General features: G+C 46.7%; 1 protein-coding gene across 1 annotated transcript in view; it reads right to left on the reverse strand.

Annotated features, from left to right (window-relative positions):
• tbc1d22a (TBC1 domain family, member 22a) overlaps positions 1 to 15,554 on the reverse strand; it is a 115,128-nt gene that overhangs the window by 80,658 nt on the left and 18,916 nt on the right. Inside the window, exons 5-6 of the mRNA XM_063218147.1 lie at positions 8,372 to 8,442; positions 1,538 to 1,666 (exon numbers count right to left, since the gene is read on the reverse strand). Of these exons, the coding sequence (XP_063074217.1) occupies positions 1,538 to 1,666; positions 8,372 to 8,442 (200 nt within the window). The remainder of the gene's footprint in view (positions 1 to 1,537; positions 1,667 to 8,371; positions 8,443 to 15,554) is intronic.

Consider the following 15,554-nt stretch of genomic DNA (forward strand, 5'->3'; position numbering starts at 1 on the left):
TGGGAGAACGAGAGGCACGCTGAACACGGGGGGTGGCAGAGGGGGTGCAGATGGGTGTAGTGGGATGGGGTGGCATGAGCCAAGATTGACACGATATGGCGGCACGCGTGGGTTGGTGATAGGAGGAGTGGACTGGTTGGTGTAGAAATGCACTATGGTCCACAGGAGGCGTCCCTAGGCTAGGCCTTCCCTCGATCCGTCTCTCCCATCAAGAGATTCTTGCATTCTCCCCCGTCTTCCACTGGGGTGGCACGAGACAAGACATACTATGGAGGCAGGCATGGCTTGGGAATCGGTGGGCTGGATGGGTGCTGTAGAGGCACACTTTGGAGATGCACTGATGAGCCGGCTTTCTCAGCAGTCAAACTACCAGACTGAGAGCAATGTAGACTAGGCCTTCCCTTCCCTACACATCAAAAGGCTCTTGCGCTCTCCTCTCTCCTTCCTCTACCCTTCCCACCCCCCTGCAGTATCGGAGCACACTGACACACTGTTGCCAGCCACCTGCTGAGCCCGACAGCAGTTACGATACGCCTCCAGTAAACGTACAGCTAAACAAACAGCATCGAGATCCACTTAACAGCCTGTTGTTGTGGTGCAGCCTACGCATGTTGGAAGGGGAAAAAAGTACTAAAGCGTTTGGCTCTTTAATCGAGTGTGAGGGAGTGATCACACACATGCGTCGCTGTGGTGAGGGGCCTCTAAAAGTGCTGAGTGCACTGCTGGGGTGAGGGGGGACCAATTGACTGAGAGAGGGAGTAGTGGGGATTTCAAGGAGTTATGGGCAAAATTATTTTCCACCGGTCAATATGGCTCCCCGGTTGGGCGTTTCAAAAAGGGCTGCGTGTTGCTTCTTTTACAGGCGTCTGGTGTCGTATTAGATGTTCTTAGTCTGTTGAGGAATGCCTGAGGGATTTGGTTTCAGTGCAGCCTTCACAATAATAAAAAAAGAAAACACCACATGGTACAAAACTGGACTGGTGCCCAGTTCCACATCACGTTTTGGAAATTTCATTTTGTGTCCTCCGAGGAGTGCTGAAAAGACTGCCACCACACACAGTAACTTTAATGTTACAACATGCCCAGATGGCCCACTGCTTACGTAGTCAGAGATGATTCTTTAGCTGCTCAGGATCACTTGAGAATTTCAGCTTCGTGCAGCCTTCAAAAAATGTTCCTTCAAAAATGCCTTCATGCAAATAGCATCCAAAAACGACAAGACTTGTTTCCAGGCTCATGTCACAGTCTGTTGATTCTGTTCGAGGTGCTGCTTTTCAAAAAGATGTGCAGACTTAGTCTTGAAGAGCAGTAGGGAATATGGATTTGGGTGCATCCAGCATGACGAGGCAAGTTTCCAGGCCCATGTCAGAATCTCCTGAATTTGTTCGTGGTGCAGCTTTTGTAAAATATGAACTTTTAGTTTCAGTCTCTTAAGGCATGATGGAGGAGTTTTTGATTTGGTCCATCTTTGGTGCAACTAAAAGAAAAGCTTAAAACTGTCACATGGCAAGACTGGTGCCTGGTGGGTTTCTCTTACCTGTCTGTATGTGTCCTGGTGGTGTTCGTCATTGCGGGAGTCGTAGTACTGCTCGATGAAGCCAAAGTACTCTTGCCTTTTCCTCTGCAGTGTGCTCTCTCGCCTCTCTGCATTGGCTGGAAGGTATCCCTACGGGAGAGGGGACAAAGAGAGAGAAAAAAGAAACTTTGTTTTTTTTTGCACTGCACTGGGCAGCTGCAACACCTTCAAATCAATTCAGTATGACAGAATCACATTAGCAATTGTATTTTCTCTGCGTGTATACACTGCGTAGTGATTGAAGCAAAAAGCAGGGGTCACCTTTGCTGTAATACGCCATTACTGGATTTCGCATCAATTTTTTGCTGTTGGAACACAAACCCGAGCATGCCGTGCACACAACTTCTGGCTCGGAGCACCCCTGTGTATATCTATGGTTACCCAACATTCCTGTCGGTTCCCCTTGTCACGCACTTATAGCTACTGCACAGGGAGGGGAGGGGGGGTTGGAAAGGCATTAACAATGGACTCTGTTTCAGCCTCCTTCCAACCCCCCCTTCTCCACTTCAGTGGCCCAGGAGTCAATTTCGGTCATCAGTAAAAAGGGAGTGGGAGAGAACAGCGGCTGCAGATGTCGCGAGCAACGGAAAGAGAAAAGTCTCTTGATAAAAAAGTAATTGATTGCATGGAAATCTACAGCTGCAAAACTCAATTTATCACGCCGGTGCTGCGATGCATGCTCCCATTTTTTAACTCCCCTGCCTGAGACAGCTTTTACAACAAGATGTATGTGTGCCAAGCACTCCCCATTACACTCTCCGGAGCAGCCCATTAGGAGACGCACATGTAATTAAGCCTAATTGATAAAGGGGATTCTGCAGGGGCCCCTTTGATATCCTGCCATCAGTGAACTTCTTAGAGGGGAATCTGGGATTAGGGAGAGTATTGCTTGAGGACATGTGCACCAATGCTTTCAAATGGGCCTTATATGCTTTGACATGGACCATTCAGAGACTTTGCAGGCACACGGTGCGTGTGTGTGTGCGTGTGTGTGCGTGTGTGTCTCCTTTATGAGACTAGTATGTACAAGGCGCAGTCAGTTAATACCGGGAGGTACTCAAAATTTACAGACTAGAGCGCTGTCCAGAAACTCTTGTAAGCGCAGTACTGTGCACGTGTTGGTGTGTGTGTGCATGTGCGCGCGTGTGCGCGCAACCAAACAAAAACAAGTGAGTGTGACGGAGACTGGCTGGTCTGGCATTTGATGGACCTCCCCCAGAGAGATGGTCGACCTTCCTCCCATGCCGATAGCTGGCCTTTTCTGACAGTCTTGTTACGAATGAACCGTCTGGCACACTGCATTCCTTTGGCATTTACTCATTCACTCTAGTGTAGTTTGTTTCTAAATTAAAAAAAGTCTTTACACTTTGATTTATAAGTCTCCTTCCATAAAATGTCCAACTTGCTTATTGGCTTCACTCCGATATCTCTGCTTTTTGTCAATTACTAGAGTATGTCAGAGTACAACATTTCCGGATATTTTCGTCCAAAAAAAGGATGAACCCCTACACCAAAACCAGATAGACATGCTCTCCCCTGGTGACCCAACACAGGTGACCGGATCAGTGAACACATGCAAGCCGCAGTTCACAGGTATCAGCTGAAATGATGCATCATGGTGATATATAATGGAGCATGAGTGTGGAAATTATGAATGTCCACCAGGACACCAATGAGGACAAAACACACCTGCAGCTGTAGAAGAAAGGTGCGTAATTGCTGCAGGGAGGGGGATATATGAGAGAGAGAGAAAGAAAGAGAAAGAGAAAGAGAAAGAGGGAGAGGGAGGGAGGGAGAGAGAGAGAGAGAGAGAGAGAGAGAGAGGAGAGAGGAGAGAGAGGAGAGGAGAGAGAGCAGAGAAAGAGGAGAGAGAGAGGAGAGAGAGAGAGAGAGGAGAGAGAGAGGAGAGAGGAGAGAAAGAGGAGAGAGAGAGAGAGATAGAGATAGAGATAGAGAGAGAGAGAGAGAGAGAGAGCACTCCGGGCCTTCTAAATATACTCATTCACAGTGGGCAGACAACATATCCACGTAACAACTAGGAGACGCCGGTATTATTTTTTCAGGAACAAAGAACCAAAACCAACACAGTAGGTTACTACCATAATGAGGCATAACTATCCTCAAACCACCTGGCACCGCAGCAAGGGAGGCCATGACTTGTTCTGCAAGTAGCTTGTATGCCAGTGGAAGCTACTGTGCTGCTGTCCTAAGCAGGTGCTCACTAGTGGCCTGACAAGGGGTGTGGTTATAAATGTAGAGCATGTGTCCAGAGAGAGAGAGAGAGAGAGAGAGAGAGAGAGAGAGAGAGAGAGAGAGAGAGAGAGAGAGAGAGAGAAAGAGAGTGAGACACAGAAACAGAAGGAAGGACAGAGTGACAGAGAGAAGTAATCAAAGCAGGGAGAGAGTGAAACACAGGTAAAGCGAAAGAGTGAAGGCAACAATGAAATAACCATACAGAAAGAAAGAAATGGAGGATGAAGAGATAGGGAAGAGGAGAGCGAAAGAGAGGAGGAGAAGAGGGGAAAGAGGGGATAGCAGGCATGGCTTGATGGGAGTGTGCGTGGTGGTAGGGCTTAACATCCCTACACAGGCACGGCTTTTCATCAGCCTTCTCTCCCAGCTGTTAGCAGGGAGGGAGGCAATTTGTCAAAGCGTCCAACCGATATCCCCTAAATGAAAAACACGCTTTAATCACCCAAGCAGGTGAGCTTTTCCTTACCCCCCCTTCTGACTCTCCCTTCCTCTCCCTTGCTCACTCACTCATTCCCTTCCTTTCATGTATTAAAGCGCAGCGTGCCATGCATGGCACTGCGGTGGAGTCACGAGCACAGGGCAGGGACAGAGAAGTGAAGCAAAGCTCATCTCCAAACAATGTCGCCTTCAAACTTGGAGAAAAAAAAGAGAAAGGTTTATCGCAAAATCACCATCAGACAAAAAATGCTAAGCCTTTTCTTTTCCATCTCGTAAATGACAAGACATTTATGGGATTTAATGGAAAAGGCATTTTCAAACGAATATGCGATTGCTTGGTTGGGAGTGATTTGTGTGCAGAGTTGTTAATTTCTTGTATTAGGGGGAAGGGTGAGGACAAGCAACAGAGGAAAGCCAGACCGTGGGACTGAGGAGAGGAGGAGAGGATGGCTGGATGGAGAAGAGGAGAGTGAGGAGATTTTTTCACCCACGTCATCCTGCCGACTTACGCCATCACTTTCCATAATGAAGGCGTGCACAAGTTCCCCTGCGAGTCAAGGTTAATGGAGAGTTTACGGCGGGTCACCTGCGCGGGCCAGGCCACGGGGCTAACCGCACTTCATCAGAGGGCTTTTTATTGGCCCGTGACTGTCTCCTGCCCAGGAGGGTTAGTCCCTGTTGCTGACTGGCAAGAACCAGAACTGAGGAGTGCTTAAAACTGGGCCCAATCGGGGTTAGACAGCGAACCCCGCCGCGCGCGCACGCACACGGATCCCGGTTAGGGCCGTGGAGCAGTGGTGGTGCTTTCCGAGCTTTCGCTAATCTCTTCTGTGAAACCCACACGCTGGCCACTTTAATAGCTTGCTGAACTACAGTAAACAGTTTTTTTGTGCTTTCTCCCCTCCAGCCTCTTCTAATCGCCCTCCATCCCCCCACCCTCACCCTGAAAATCAGCTTAAGGAATCAATTTTGGAAGTAAATGAAATCTTTATTTTCTACGGGGGAACTGACAAAACAAAAATGATTTCTACTTAGTGGAGCGTTTGAACAGGTTCCTGAAGGTGTGTATTGGGGGGGTGAGGGGTATTTATGTGCAGTCAGCAGGATGGGTGGGGAATTGATTGCGTATTAACCGCTGTTGGACTGGTGACGACATCCTCTGCTGGCTGCCTCCCTAAGGTGTGCTCCCGTCATCGCTCTTGTTAAAGGATGATTTCCAGCTGCTGAAATTCTTTCCTCAAAATGTTCTTGCCTGTGCGCACGCAGACACGCAGACCCACAGACCCACTTCTCTAGGGATTTGGTAGGGACGTTCGATGAGGTTTCACTGAGTATAGCAATAGTGTACAGTTGGCGCAACAATGACTGGCAAACAACGTCTCTGCATATGAAAGTCAGACAAGGTTATCGGACAACAATGCAAACGTGAATGGGTGTGTTCATTGCATGCCGGTTCCAGCATTTCTGTTGACTTGTACATAGGCAGGCTTACAGCCAAGTTAACCACATACCACTCAAACCCCAAACATCAGCCATAAGATTTAGGCAGATTTTGGAAAATCATTTTTAACTTCACAATTTGCACGCACACACACACACACACACACACACACACACACACACACGTACACACACGTACACACACGCACACGCGCGCGCGCACACACAGACACGCACACAGACCCGCACACAGACAAGCACACAGACACGCACACAGACACGCACACAGACACGCGCACACAGACACGCGCACACAGACACGCGCACACAGACACGCGCGCACAGACACAAGCGCACAGACACAAGCGCACAGACACAAGCGCACACAGACACGCGCACAGACACGCACACAGACACGCACACAGACACGCACACAGACACACGCGCACAGACACACGCGCACAGACACACGCGCACACAGACACAGTGGAATTAGCAGTTATGTCTCTGTGCTCCGGGCTGCATCAGGGGCTGGCACCTCATCCATCAGGGTGGCCCTCTGCCTCTGCCTCACCACGGGGGCACAGCGCTCCACTGCAGCCCCCTACCCAGAGCACCAACACCAACCACACTCACTCACTCACTGTGGCCAGCCTCACGCCCCATCTGCTCTGCATCACTGATCTTCACACAAACACACACACCCTTGTGAAAGGCACACCAACAGCAAAATATGTGGATCACACACAAACATTCACACATGTGGAATATACATATGTTCATACTCATCCTTGCCACCAGAATGCATGTGGTGTACACACGAGAGAGAGAGAGAGCAAGAGAGAGCGAGAGAGAGCGAGAGAGAGCGAGAGAGAGCAAGAGAGAGCAAGAGAGAGCAAGAGAGAGCAAGAGAGAGCGAGAGAGACTGAGAGAGACTGAGAGAGACTGAGAGAGACTGAGAGAGACTGAGAGAGAGCAAGAGAGAGCAAGAGAGAGAGAGAGCAAGAGAGAGCGAGAGAGACTGAGAGCGAGCAAGAGAGAGCAAGAGAGAGAGAGAGCAAGAGAGAGCGAGAGAGAGTGAGAGAGAGTGAGAGAGAGAGAGAGAGAGAGAGAGAGAGAGAGAGAGAGAGAGAGAGAGACGGAGAGAGCGAGAGCGAGAGAGAGACGGGCCCACTTGTGCACTGACCAGTCTGGCGCCAAACCCCCCGCAAACCACTCCAGCGATGCGCACCAGTGCGCACTGCGCAGCAGCGGCGAGCCTGGCACCGCTCGAGCGGCTCTGAAGCAGCGCACTTCCATTCCTCTTCGCTAATGAATTAAACACATGGCCAGGAGGGGGCCATTTTCCTGAAAGAAATACCCGGCAAACTTGGCCTCATTCATCACCGCACCGGGCGTCCGGCGTCGGTGGCCCCCCCACAGGCACTTAGTGTGTGTAATTGTTGCATGCGAATAAGGTCTGTGGTCTCCCTTCCCCTCGCTTCTTTTACCATTGCTGTGTGTTTCTGTTAAGGGCTTTACGGAGTAAGACTGCACACACAGTTAAGGAAAAACGGGCCTGGCGTTTCTCACATCCTTTTAATTCAGAGCCATGCAACAGGACAAACCTGTGAGACTCACCTACGCTCTTAGTCTACTTGAGTCAGTATCCCAGCCATTAAGTTTCTCTTTCACACAAGCGCCCACACACACACTTAAAAAGACACCAGATGAATTGGATACCTGAAATAGTTCTATTTTAACGAATGAATGTCAACGTGAGGCACGCTGCTGCTGTCACTGTGCTGGTTGTCTTCTTGTATTCCCTGCGTGGAAAGCCTTGAGTGTCATTCAGTGACAGATGTGGAGTCTAACGGGGGACTTTAAAGGTCACGGGGGGCTTTTAGACGGTACAGAGCACTTTGAGCGAAGCACTCTGAAGTACACAGAAGACGGAAGCTCTCCACCTTGAGATCAGCTAATGAAAAGGCATTGGAAGTTCTCTGCTGCCAAAATCAGACTGAATATTTTAACAGAAGGCAGTTTCAAAAATATGCTCTAAAGTAAAAAGCCTAAACAGTATAATAACGGTTTCATCAATTATTATTTGTGTGAACAACTAAGGCATTCCTTTTATGAATTTATATTGGCACAACATGTTCAAAGGCAGTGCTGCTTCCAACAGGAGTTTCATCCAAATTACAGTGGATGATTCTGGGTGATACATTTGAAAAGGAAATGCATGTTTTGCTATTGATCATTATGCAGCTGCCCACATTCTACATCTGTCACAGCCTGAGAATCTTTCATTTCCCCATCAGATTTGACATACTAAGGACAACTGTTGAGTTGATCCAGAATGCAGGTAGGTACACAATATACAATTTACACAATGTTTACTTTTATGTATTTGCAGAGGAGCAAATGACATCTTCTTAAGTATTTAAATATCTCTACGCAGTTATGAGAAAGTAAGTTATCTTTCCGTGATCATATCTCAAAGACATTCAGATAATTGTTATTGGGGAGCAAAGACCAGAAAATCTCATGGCATTTTATTCATGGCATTCACTTTTCCTGTTTTATTCATCAAATCTGAATGTGGTGCAAGCTTTCCAAAAGGTTGAACAGGTAAAAAATAAATTCCTATGTGAACAATAGTAAAACAAATACAGTTATACTTACTGAGAGCAGTTTCCAAGTGATGGGCCTAACTTGCCGTGGAATCCCTGACCAACTCAACTTCCGTAGTTCATCTGCAGAAAAAAAACACAAAACACAGAGAGAAGAAAACATTTTCAGTGTTAGATATTCATAGGTGACTGGCACAATTTTTTGAAGCGTGAGTCATCTGAATCAGACACCGTCGAGAACATATGCACAATGTAACTGTGAACCACCCAATCACAGCCATCTCCCATTCAGCTGCAACACAGTCACGCCTGGACTTTGCCAAGGCGATATTCCACACAGATGCTTCGAGACCTCCATGCAAATTCAAGTCTTCCTGACCTCCTTTACCTCGGCAACCGGCGAATTTGCATTCCACCTCACCGACAGAGAGATAGAAATTGAGTCAGAGGAGGGAGGGGGGGAGAGAGAGAGAGAGAGAGAGAGAGAGAGAGAGAGAGAGAGAGAGAGAGAGGGAGAGAGAGAGAGAGAGAGCTATCTGGGAGTCCTAATGTGAATATGCCTCGGTAAAGGCTATAGATTGGACTTTTAAATGGGCTGAGAAGAACTCCCCTGGGCCAATAAAAAACTCTGGATGAGCCCTAATACAATTCCACACAAGTCCCGATCGCAATGACGCCTTACTTAGCCAACACACAAGAACAAGAAGAGCATTCTCTCATTCATTATGGGGCGCGTGCAGGGTGGGTGGGAGGTGGTGCGGGATCTTCGGTAGTGTCTCTCAACTGAGTAATTATCACTCTTTCACTCAGTTTTGAAATTAATCTCTTCTCTTCCCAGTAGTGAAATATTGTACATCAACACAGCAAGAAGCAGATGAATAGCTCCTTCAAAATGTGTGACATGCCGTTTAGAATTTTGAGCAAATGTGAGAACAGAGCACAGCATTCACAAAAAAAATGAAGTGAAATCCCCAACATGCATAAAAGAAGACAATTTATGCAAAAGAGACCAAGAATGGCTCCAATTTAAGCAACTAGGCTTTTTTATCAGAGTCTCGATCGTGGTGGTGGTGAGCCTTGAAACATACTGTAAGCACAAACACAAACTCACAGAGAGATATATCCCAGTTACAGGGGGAACAACGAGCTACACCTGAGAAAACAAAATGCACCAGACCTACTTTGGGTACGTTACATTTATTACTTCCAATGACAATTTCCCCAGCTGTGCCTCAAAAGGTCGAGCTTATTAGGCTTTTGCCGGCTCCACACATGGATTCAACACACACACAAACACCCACACACACGCGCACACACACACGTGCACACACCCACACACACGCACGCACGCACACACGCACACACGCACACACGCACGCACGCACGCACGCACACTGCTGCTGCCTCTGAGCCTGTAATTGTGCACTACGCCGTCTCCTACCCTACAGGAGGATAAAAAAGCTGGAAAGAACTGATTTGGCTGTAAAGCAAAAGGCTTGTGGGTGAGAAATAGCGCTCCACATCAAGACAGATGCATCTGACCACATCCCCCCCACACCCCCACTCCTAGTTCTTATTTATAGACTTCTGTGTGAACATTTTCCAGAAGCAAGCAAGCAAACTCTGGAGCATGACAAATACAATGAGAGAAAAAATCAATTAGGATTTTTTTTTTTTCGAGCAATCATATTGGGGATGCTACATAACCTCAGCACCCTGAGCTGTAGTGAGAAATAGATTTTGCTGTTCCAACACAATACAAACGTTTGTGTATTCGGAGACAACTTCAACAAATTCTTGTTGGCTGGCTCTGACACGTAACATTAATTCAAGTTGATAATTAGATTACAAAACAGGTGCAATTGTAGAAGCAAATACGAAATAAAAAAACAGCTGAGAAAACCCAGATACAAACACAGCTGAGAAAGACAGAGAAGCCGGTAAAGTGTGACGCACAGTGATAAAAAAAACCCAAAACAGAAGTACTAAGAAACAGAGAAAGGTAGATGCAAGAAATAGATAAAGACAGAAGAACGGAAAGAGAGAGAGAGAGAGAGAGAGAGAGAGAGAGAGAGAGAGAGATAGAGAGAGACAGAGACTATTGAATGAGATACTCTACACTCCACTCATCATGTAGCAGTCATTTAAAAAGCCCCTTGGCGCAGCAGCAGGTAGGCAAGAACGGCTGTCCTCAAAGGCAAAGCTGGCACACACACACACGCAGACACACACACACGCAGACACACACACACGCAGACACACACACACGCAGACACACACACACGCAGACACACACACACGCAGACACACACACACACACACACACACACACTTTATTTAGCTCCCCCAGTCTTCAGCACAGCTAACAGGCCTGATGAAGCTGGTTGAAACGATGCAGAGCTGATGATTAATTTGGGTATGTGAACAACACAGTGCAGAGGCACCAGAGAATAGCATGTGAACCGCTCTCCGAGTCTTCACAGCCTTAACGCTATTAGCACTCATTACAGGATCTTACTGTTTTCGAATAGGTGTGGAACTCAACTGACCAAAGAGCTGAAAGCCACCAGGATATTTTTTTTTTGTATTTCCCGTGTGTCGGATAACGAGGTCCAGTCACACACACACACACACACACACACACACACACACACACACACACACACACACACACACACACACACACACACACACACACACACACACACACACACACACACACACACACACACACACACACACACACACACACACACACACACACACACACACCTGGCAAAAAGAGCGATGACGTCTTTCGGTCGCGGTGCCTCCGCTAAATGTGAAGATAAGAATACGGGGGGAGAGAGAGAGAGAGAGAGAGAGAGAGAGAGACAGAGAGAGAGAGAAGCAGAGAGGCCTTGAGCGGGGCTGACAGTGCAACGGCCGCCTTTTTTAATGAACACCGGGCTTTACGGTGAAACTTTATAGGGAAAGCACTCAATTCATTACAGCCGGAGCCACTCAAGGGTGTCTCTCCTCGGCTCGCACCTTTGAACTCTCATTTGCGCTGTCAGCTGCAGAAATTAGTCAATGAATCTTGCGGCCCGCGCTTAATTAAACTATCTGTTATATTTCCTGCGCCCAGCATTAATCTCGCAGCAGGGGTGTGGAGAAGAGAGGCAGACACAAACTTACACTATCCCCCAGCCCAGGAGACGGGTGACCTCCAGAGCAGGATTTTCAGCTAGCCGGACCGGACACTGCTGAGAGAGACAGAGACAGAGCATCGCCCTGCTCCCGCTGCAGGGAATTTTAAATAAAGCGTCAGGCATTTGCTTAAAGTTGGTATCTCCCATCACGCACAGGCATGATGGTGGGGTGGTAGGCATAGGCATTACTAGTTGTAGTGGTTGCTATCATACCTTACCGCATTAAATTTTCAGTACTGTCAATAGTCGGATATCACTTTTTTACAGCTAAATAACACATGAGGTTACGAGGATTTCAAGTCGAAAATAGTTACAATCACATAGTTTGTCTACATTCAAGAAACGTCTGACGAGTACATGTTTTATTAAAAACATATTTTGAGATCCCTCAATTTCTGATCATGTTTTCAGTTCAGTTTCAGTTTCATGTGTAGTCTGTTGAGCTGGATCAATAATTACAGTGTTATGATTCTGGGTGCCGAACACGGTTGGCTACAAGCCTTTCTAAAGCACCTTTAATCTCTTGGCTACAGTTCATCTCCCCTGTGGTGGTTATGTCACTGGTTATGCAGATTCTTGGTCTGCATTTTGTGAATAATATTAGACAAAAAATGATCTGGCAATGATTTGGCCAAGGATTTCAGGCATTGCACAAAGGCAATGTTGGAGAAATGCTGCTGGGCATTAATTAACGTTTGCACTCTACAACCTTATAAAACTGCAAACTGGAAAATATTTAATTTCTTAAATTGAAAGACCCCACCATATATCTAGCCATTGAAATATTCCTCATTTCAGGTGATTAAAATAAAAAATGGCAGCATACATAAGTGCCATACGTTTGTATGAGATCCTTCACATTTTTAAAATGTTGATAGAGCATAAGTAGCTATTGGCAGACTTTTTATGTCATTTTTAGTAAATTATGCAAGTACGTTGGCCCTTCATCATGATTATGTAACTGCTCAGTTGGAGAAACTTCTCTAGCTCAACGCCCATGCGGATAAAATTAGGAGAGAAAAATCATTTCGCAGCATTTCATACTGACGTGAATTTAATTATTGTTTAAGATAATAGTTAATAATGACTGAAATGATTGATAGATGACATTATGCCTGATGTAGGCATAATTTGAACAATCAATATGGCTTCAAAAAGCATAAGGCCTTGGCCGTGGCTCAAAGGGCTGGGGCATTGACTGATGCGTCAAAGACCCGGGTTCGATTCTGGCCATCTCTCTTATACAACATAATAAATGGATTTACTATATCTCCTACCACAACCACCAAGGCAATCCCATACATCATGTGTGAGCGTATGTGTGAGTGTGTGTTCTTACAGTAACCAACCAACCTGCTGGTTAATCTCTCGGGGAGGGGGTGCTGGTTCCAAAATGTCGTGCAGGCAGCATTGCTGACAGAGTGGTTTGAAAGGGAGCCCACTCAATGTCACTATAACATTCTTGCCAATTACACCACAGCTGAGAGGAGCTCAGTGGCACCGCCGTCCCCCGGCCACCATCTTAACTCACTTCTGCTTCACTGGGACTCGTTCAGAATTCAAGACGCCAAGAGCCAGCCATCTTTATAACTATATCCAATTAACTAAAAATGTTTTTGAAGGAGTGCAACTACGGAAGGAAAAAAAAAGGATCTGCACTGGTGAGTGAGAACATAAACGCGGCCCATAAAAGTCTGGGCTAAATTAGACATGACATTACATTAATGCTCCCCGTCTCGTTTTCTCGGAGTGTGACATTTTCTTAATATTTATGCCTTTTCATTAATTGTGTGTGGGAAAAAAAAACGTGCCTCAAAATAAACCCAGAGACACATAAGCGCCCAAGACATAGCAGGAGTTGAGGGGGAGGCACTCTTCTCTTAAGGCTTGTGTGAGATGTCAGTCAGTCAGTAGCGCTCTTCACTTCTTCTGTGAAAGCTCCCCTGTCTCCTGCTATTGCTTTAGTGTGCATCACATCTGAGAAAGAAAAGAGCTGTGGAGGAGACGGCTCACGCTTGAGTGTCTTCCCCTCTTCTCCACAACGTTAGCCAGTTACTGCTTTCATTCTACAATAGGAATACTGGAGTGAGCAGGCGCAACACAATATACTTCTTTTTTTTTTTACAGAGAGTGAATGAAGGCGATAGTCCTCTCAATACAAAACGCACACAGCGTGATCACACAGCAATGTCTGTGCTTCAGCACAACAAAGCCAAACCACGCTAGAGCTTCCAACCGCGTTTCCCAGCCACCACATACAATAAGGCCTATAGCAACTCCTGCTAGTGTCACATTGTATAGGGAATAATGGAAAACATTCAATGCATGCAGAGCAATCAATTCACAGCTTCATTGAGGCATTATGAGACAGAGGCTCCTTCAACCCAGGTTCTCAAGTGCTGTTGTGTGACTGCGGGTCTTAGCAGAGAGAGGAAAGAGAAGGGAGAAAAGGAATACAGGAGGGCAAAACCGCATCCCATTTGTCAAGGAAGAGACGAGGTGTCAATCACAACCGCAGGTGAGGAGAGAGGAGCTGAACTAGAAAGGTTCCAGTTGGCAGGCAGACGTCATGCACTATTCAAAACACCGCTCCAACACATCAGTTCAGGAAGCCCGCTTGCACGGGTGAGAGAACACATACAGTGTGCGGGGTGGGGAGAAGCCACAAACACCCACCACCACCCCACACCTCCCTGAAGCCAGTCAGCTGTCGCAGAGTGAAATGATATCAAGGACAGGGGGCTGCGCTCTCACAAGCAGTCTGGATCAGGGTAAATCATGCAGGGCCAAGCCCTTGTTGACCCAGCCTCAGATCTACTCCTCTATACAGCATCTGTCCCTCCTTGAGCATATAGTACGTTTCAGCAGGGCTTGGTGTGTACAGTACGAAAACTGCTCTGGCTTGAAATCAGTGATGAAATTAAAGGAACATACATACGCATACATGCATATATCACATGTACATTATATCATGAATGACCCTTCATTCATACCAGCCTGAAAAGTAATACATGATGTAAGCCATGTTTCTTAACTATAGTTCTGCACCTCCCAAGGAACCTGCTACCATAACTAGCAAATTCCCTGTAGAAGACAGTGCAGAACTAAATGCAGAGGGGAAGTGCTCCAGGCAGAGTGTCTGTGCTGTAGCCAGTAGTGTGCGTCTCTAGTGTTGTGCAGTGCAGCACGCCATAAGCCGTGCCCGTTGATGACCTCATAGATTAGTCCACATTAGCCTTCTTTGTGACCCGCTCTCAAAATTCAAAACAACACAAAACAATCGAGATAAAAAAGAAAAAAGACCACAAAGAAAGGTAACGAGAGTTTCATTTTGCCAAAACATCTTTCCCTGCAGCCGTAAAAGTATAGAACTTCTGCTTTAAACCCCCCGAGGCAGCGGCTGCAGTTAAGTCAAATAAAGGACAAAGTGACACCGGGCCCGCTCATAAACTAATGGGAGCCTTGTAAAAAGATACTTCTCTGTATTGCCTGATCCTGCTCAGGGGGGATGAAATATAGTCCAGGTGGCTGGGGAGAATACAGTAAGACCCTGTCAGTTCCTCTGGGCTACCTGCCGGCTATGTGCAGCCACATTTAATTGATTGCATTATAAATTTCCCTCCTAGTCTTCTTTTTTTTACGGTGGCGTTGCATCGTTAACCAGATACAACACTCAGATCAGTGTGACACATTTTCATATATAACTTCATAAAACTTTCAGATTCTAGCCGTAAAAAAAATGAGCTGGGAAACTTTCCTCAAACAGGGGGGAGGAGGGGTTTAAGTAGGAATTGTTATTTTGAGGTAAAGAGGAGGAGGAGGAGGAGGAGGAGGCTGCCAATGCTTAGAGAACTTATCTGCTGGCTGCATCTTCATAGCACTGTATGACGAGTTCACACACTTGCCATTATGCTGGTGGGAGTGTGAATACAAATGCTCTCGAGCAGCAGAGTTTCTTAATGACTCCAGGCCTCGTAGCAGCAGCCAATCGTCTTTTTGAAGACCCTTCATCAAATAGCCCTATGATAACTGCAGTATAATGAC

This window comes from Engraulis encrasicolus, chromosome 15, assembly GCF_034702125.1.
Source record: "Engraulis encrasicolus isolate BLACKSEA-1 chromosome 15, IST_EnEncr_1.0, whole genome shotgun sequence".
Taxonomy (NCBI): domain Eukaryota; kingdom Metazoa; phylum Chordata; class Actinopteri; order Clupeiformes; family Engraulidae; genus Engraulis; species Engraulis encrasicolus.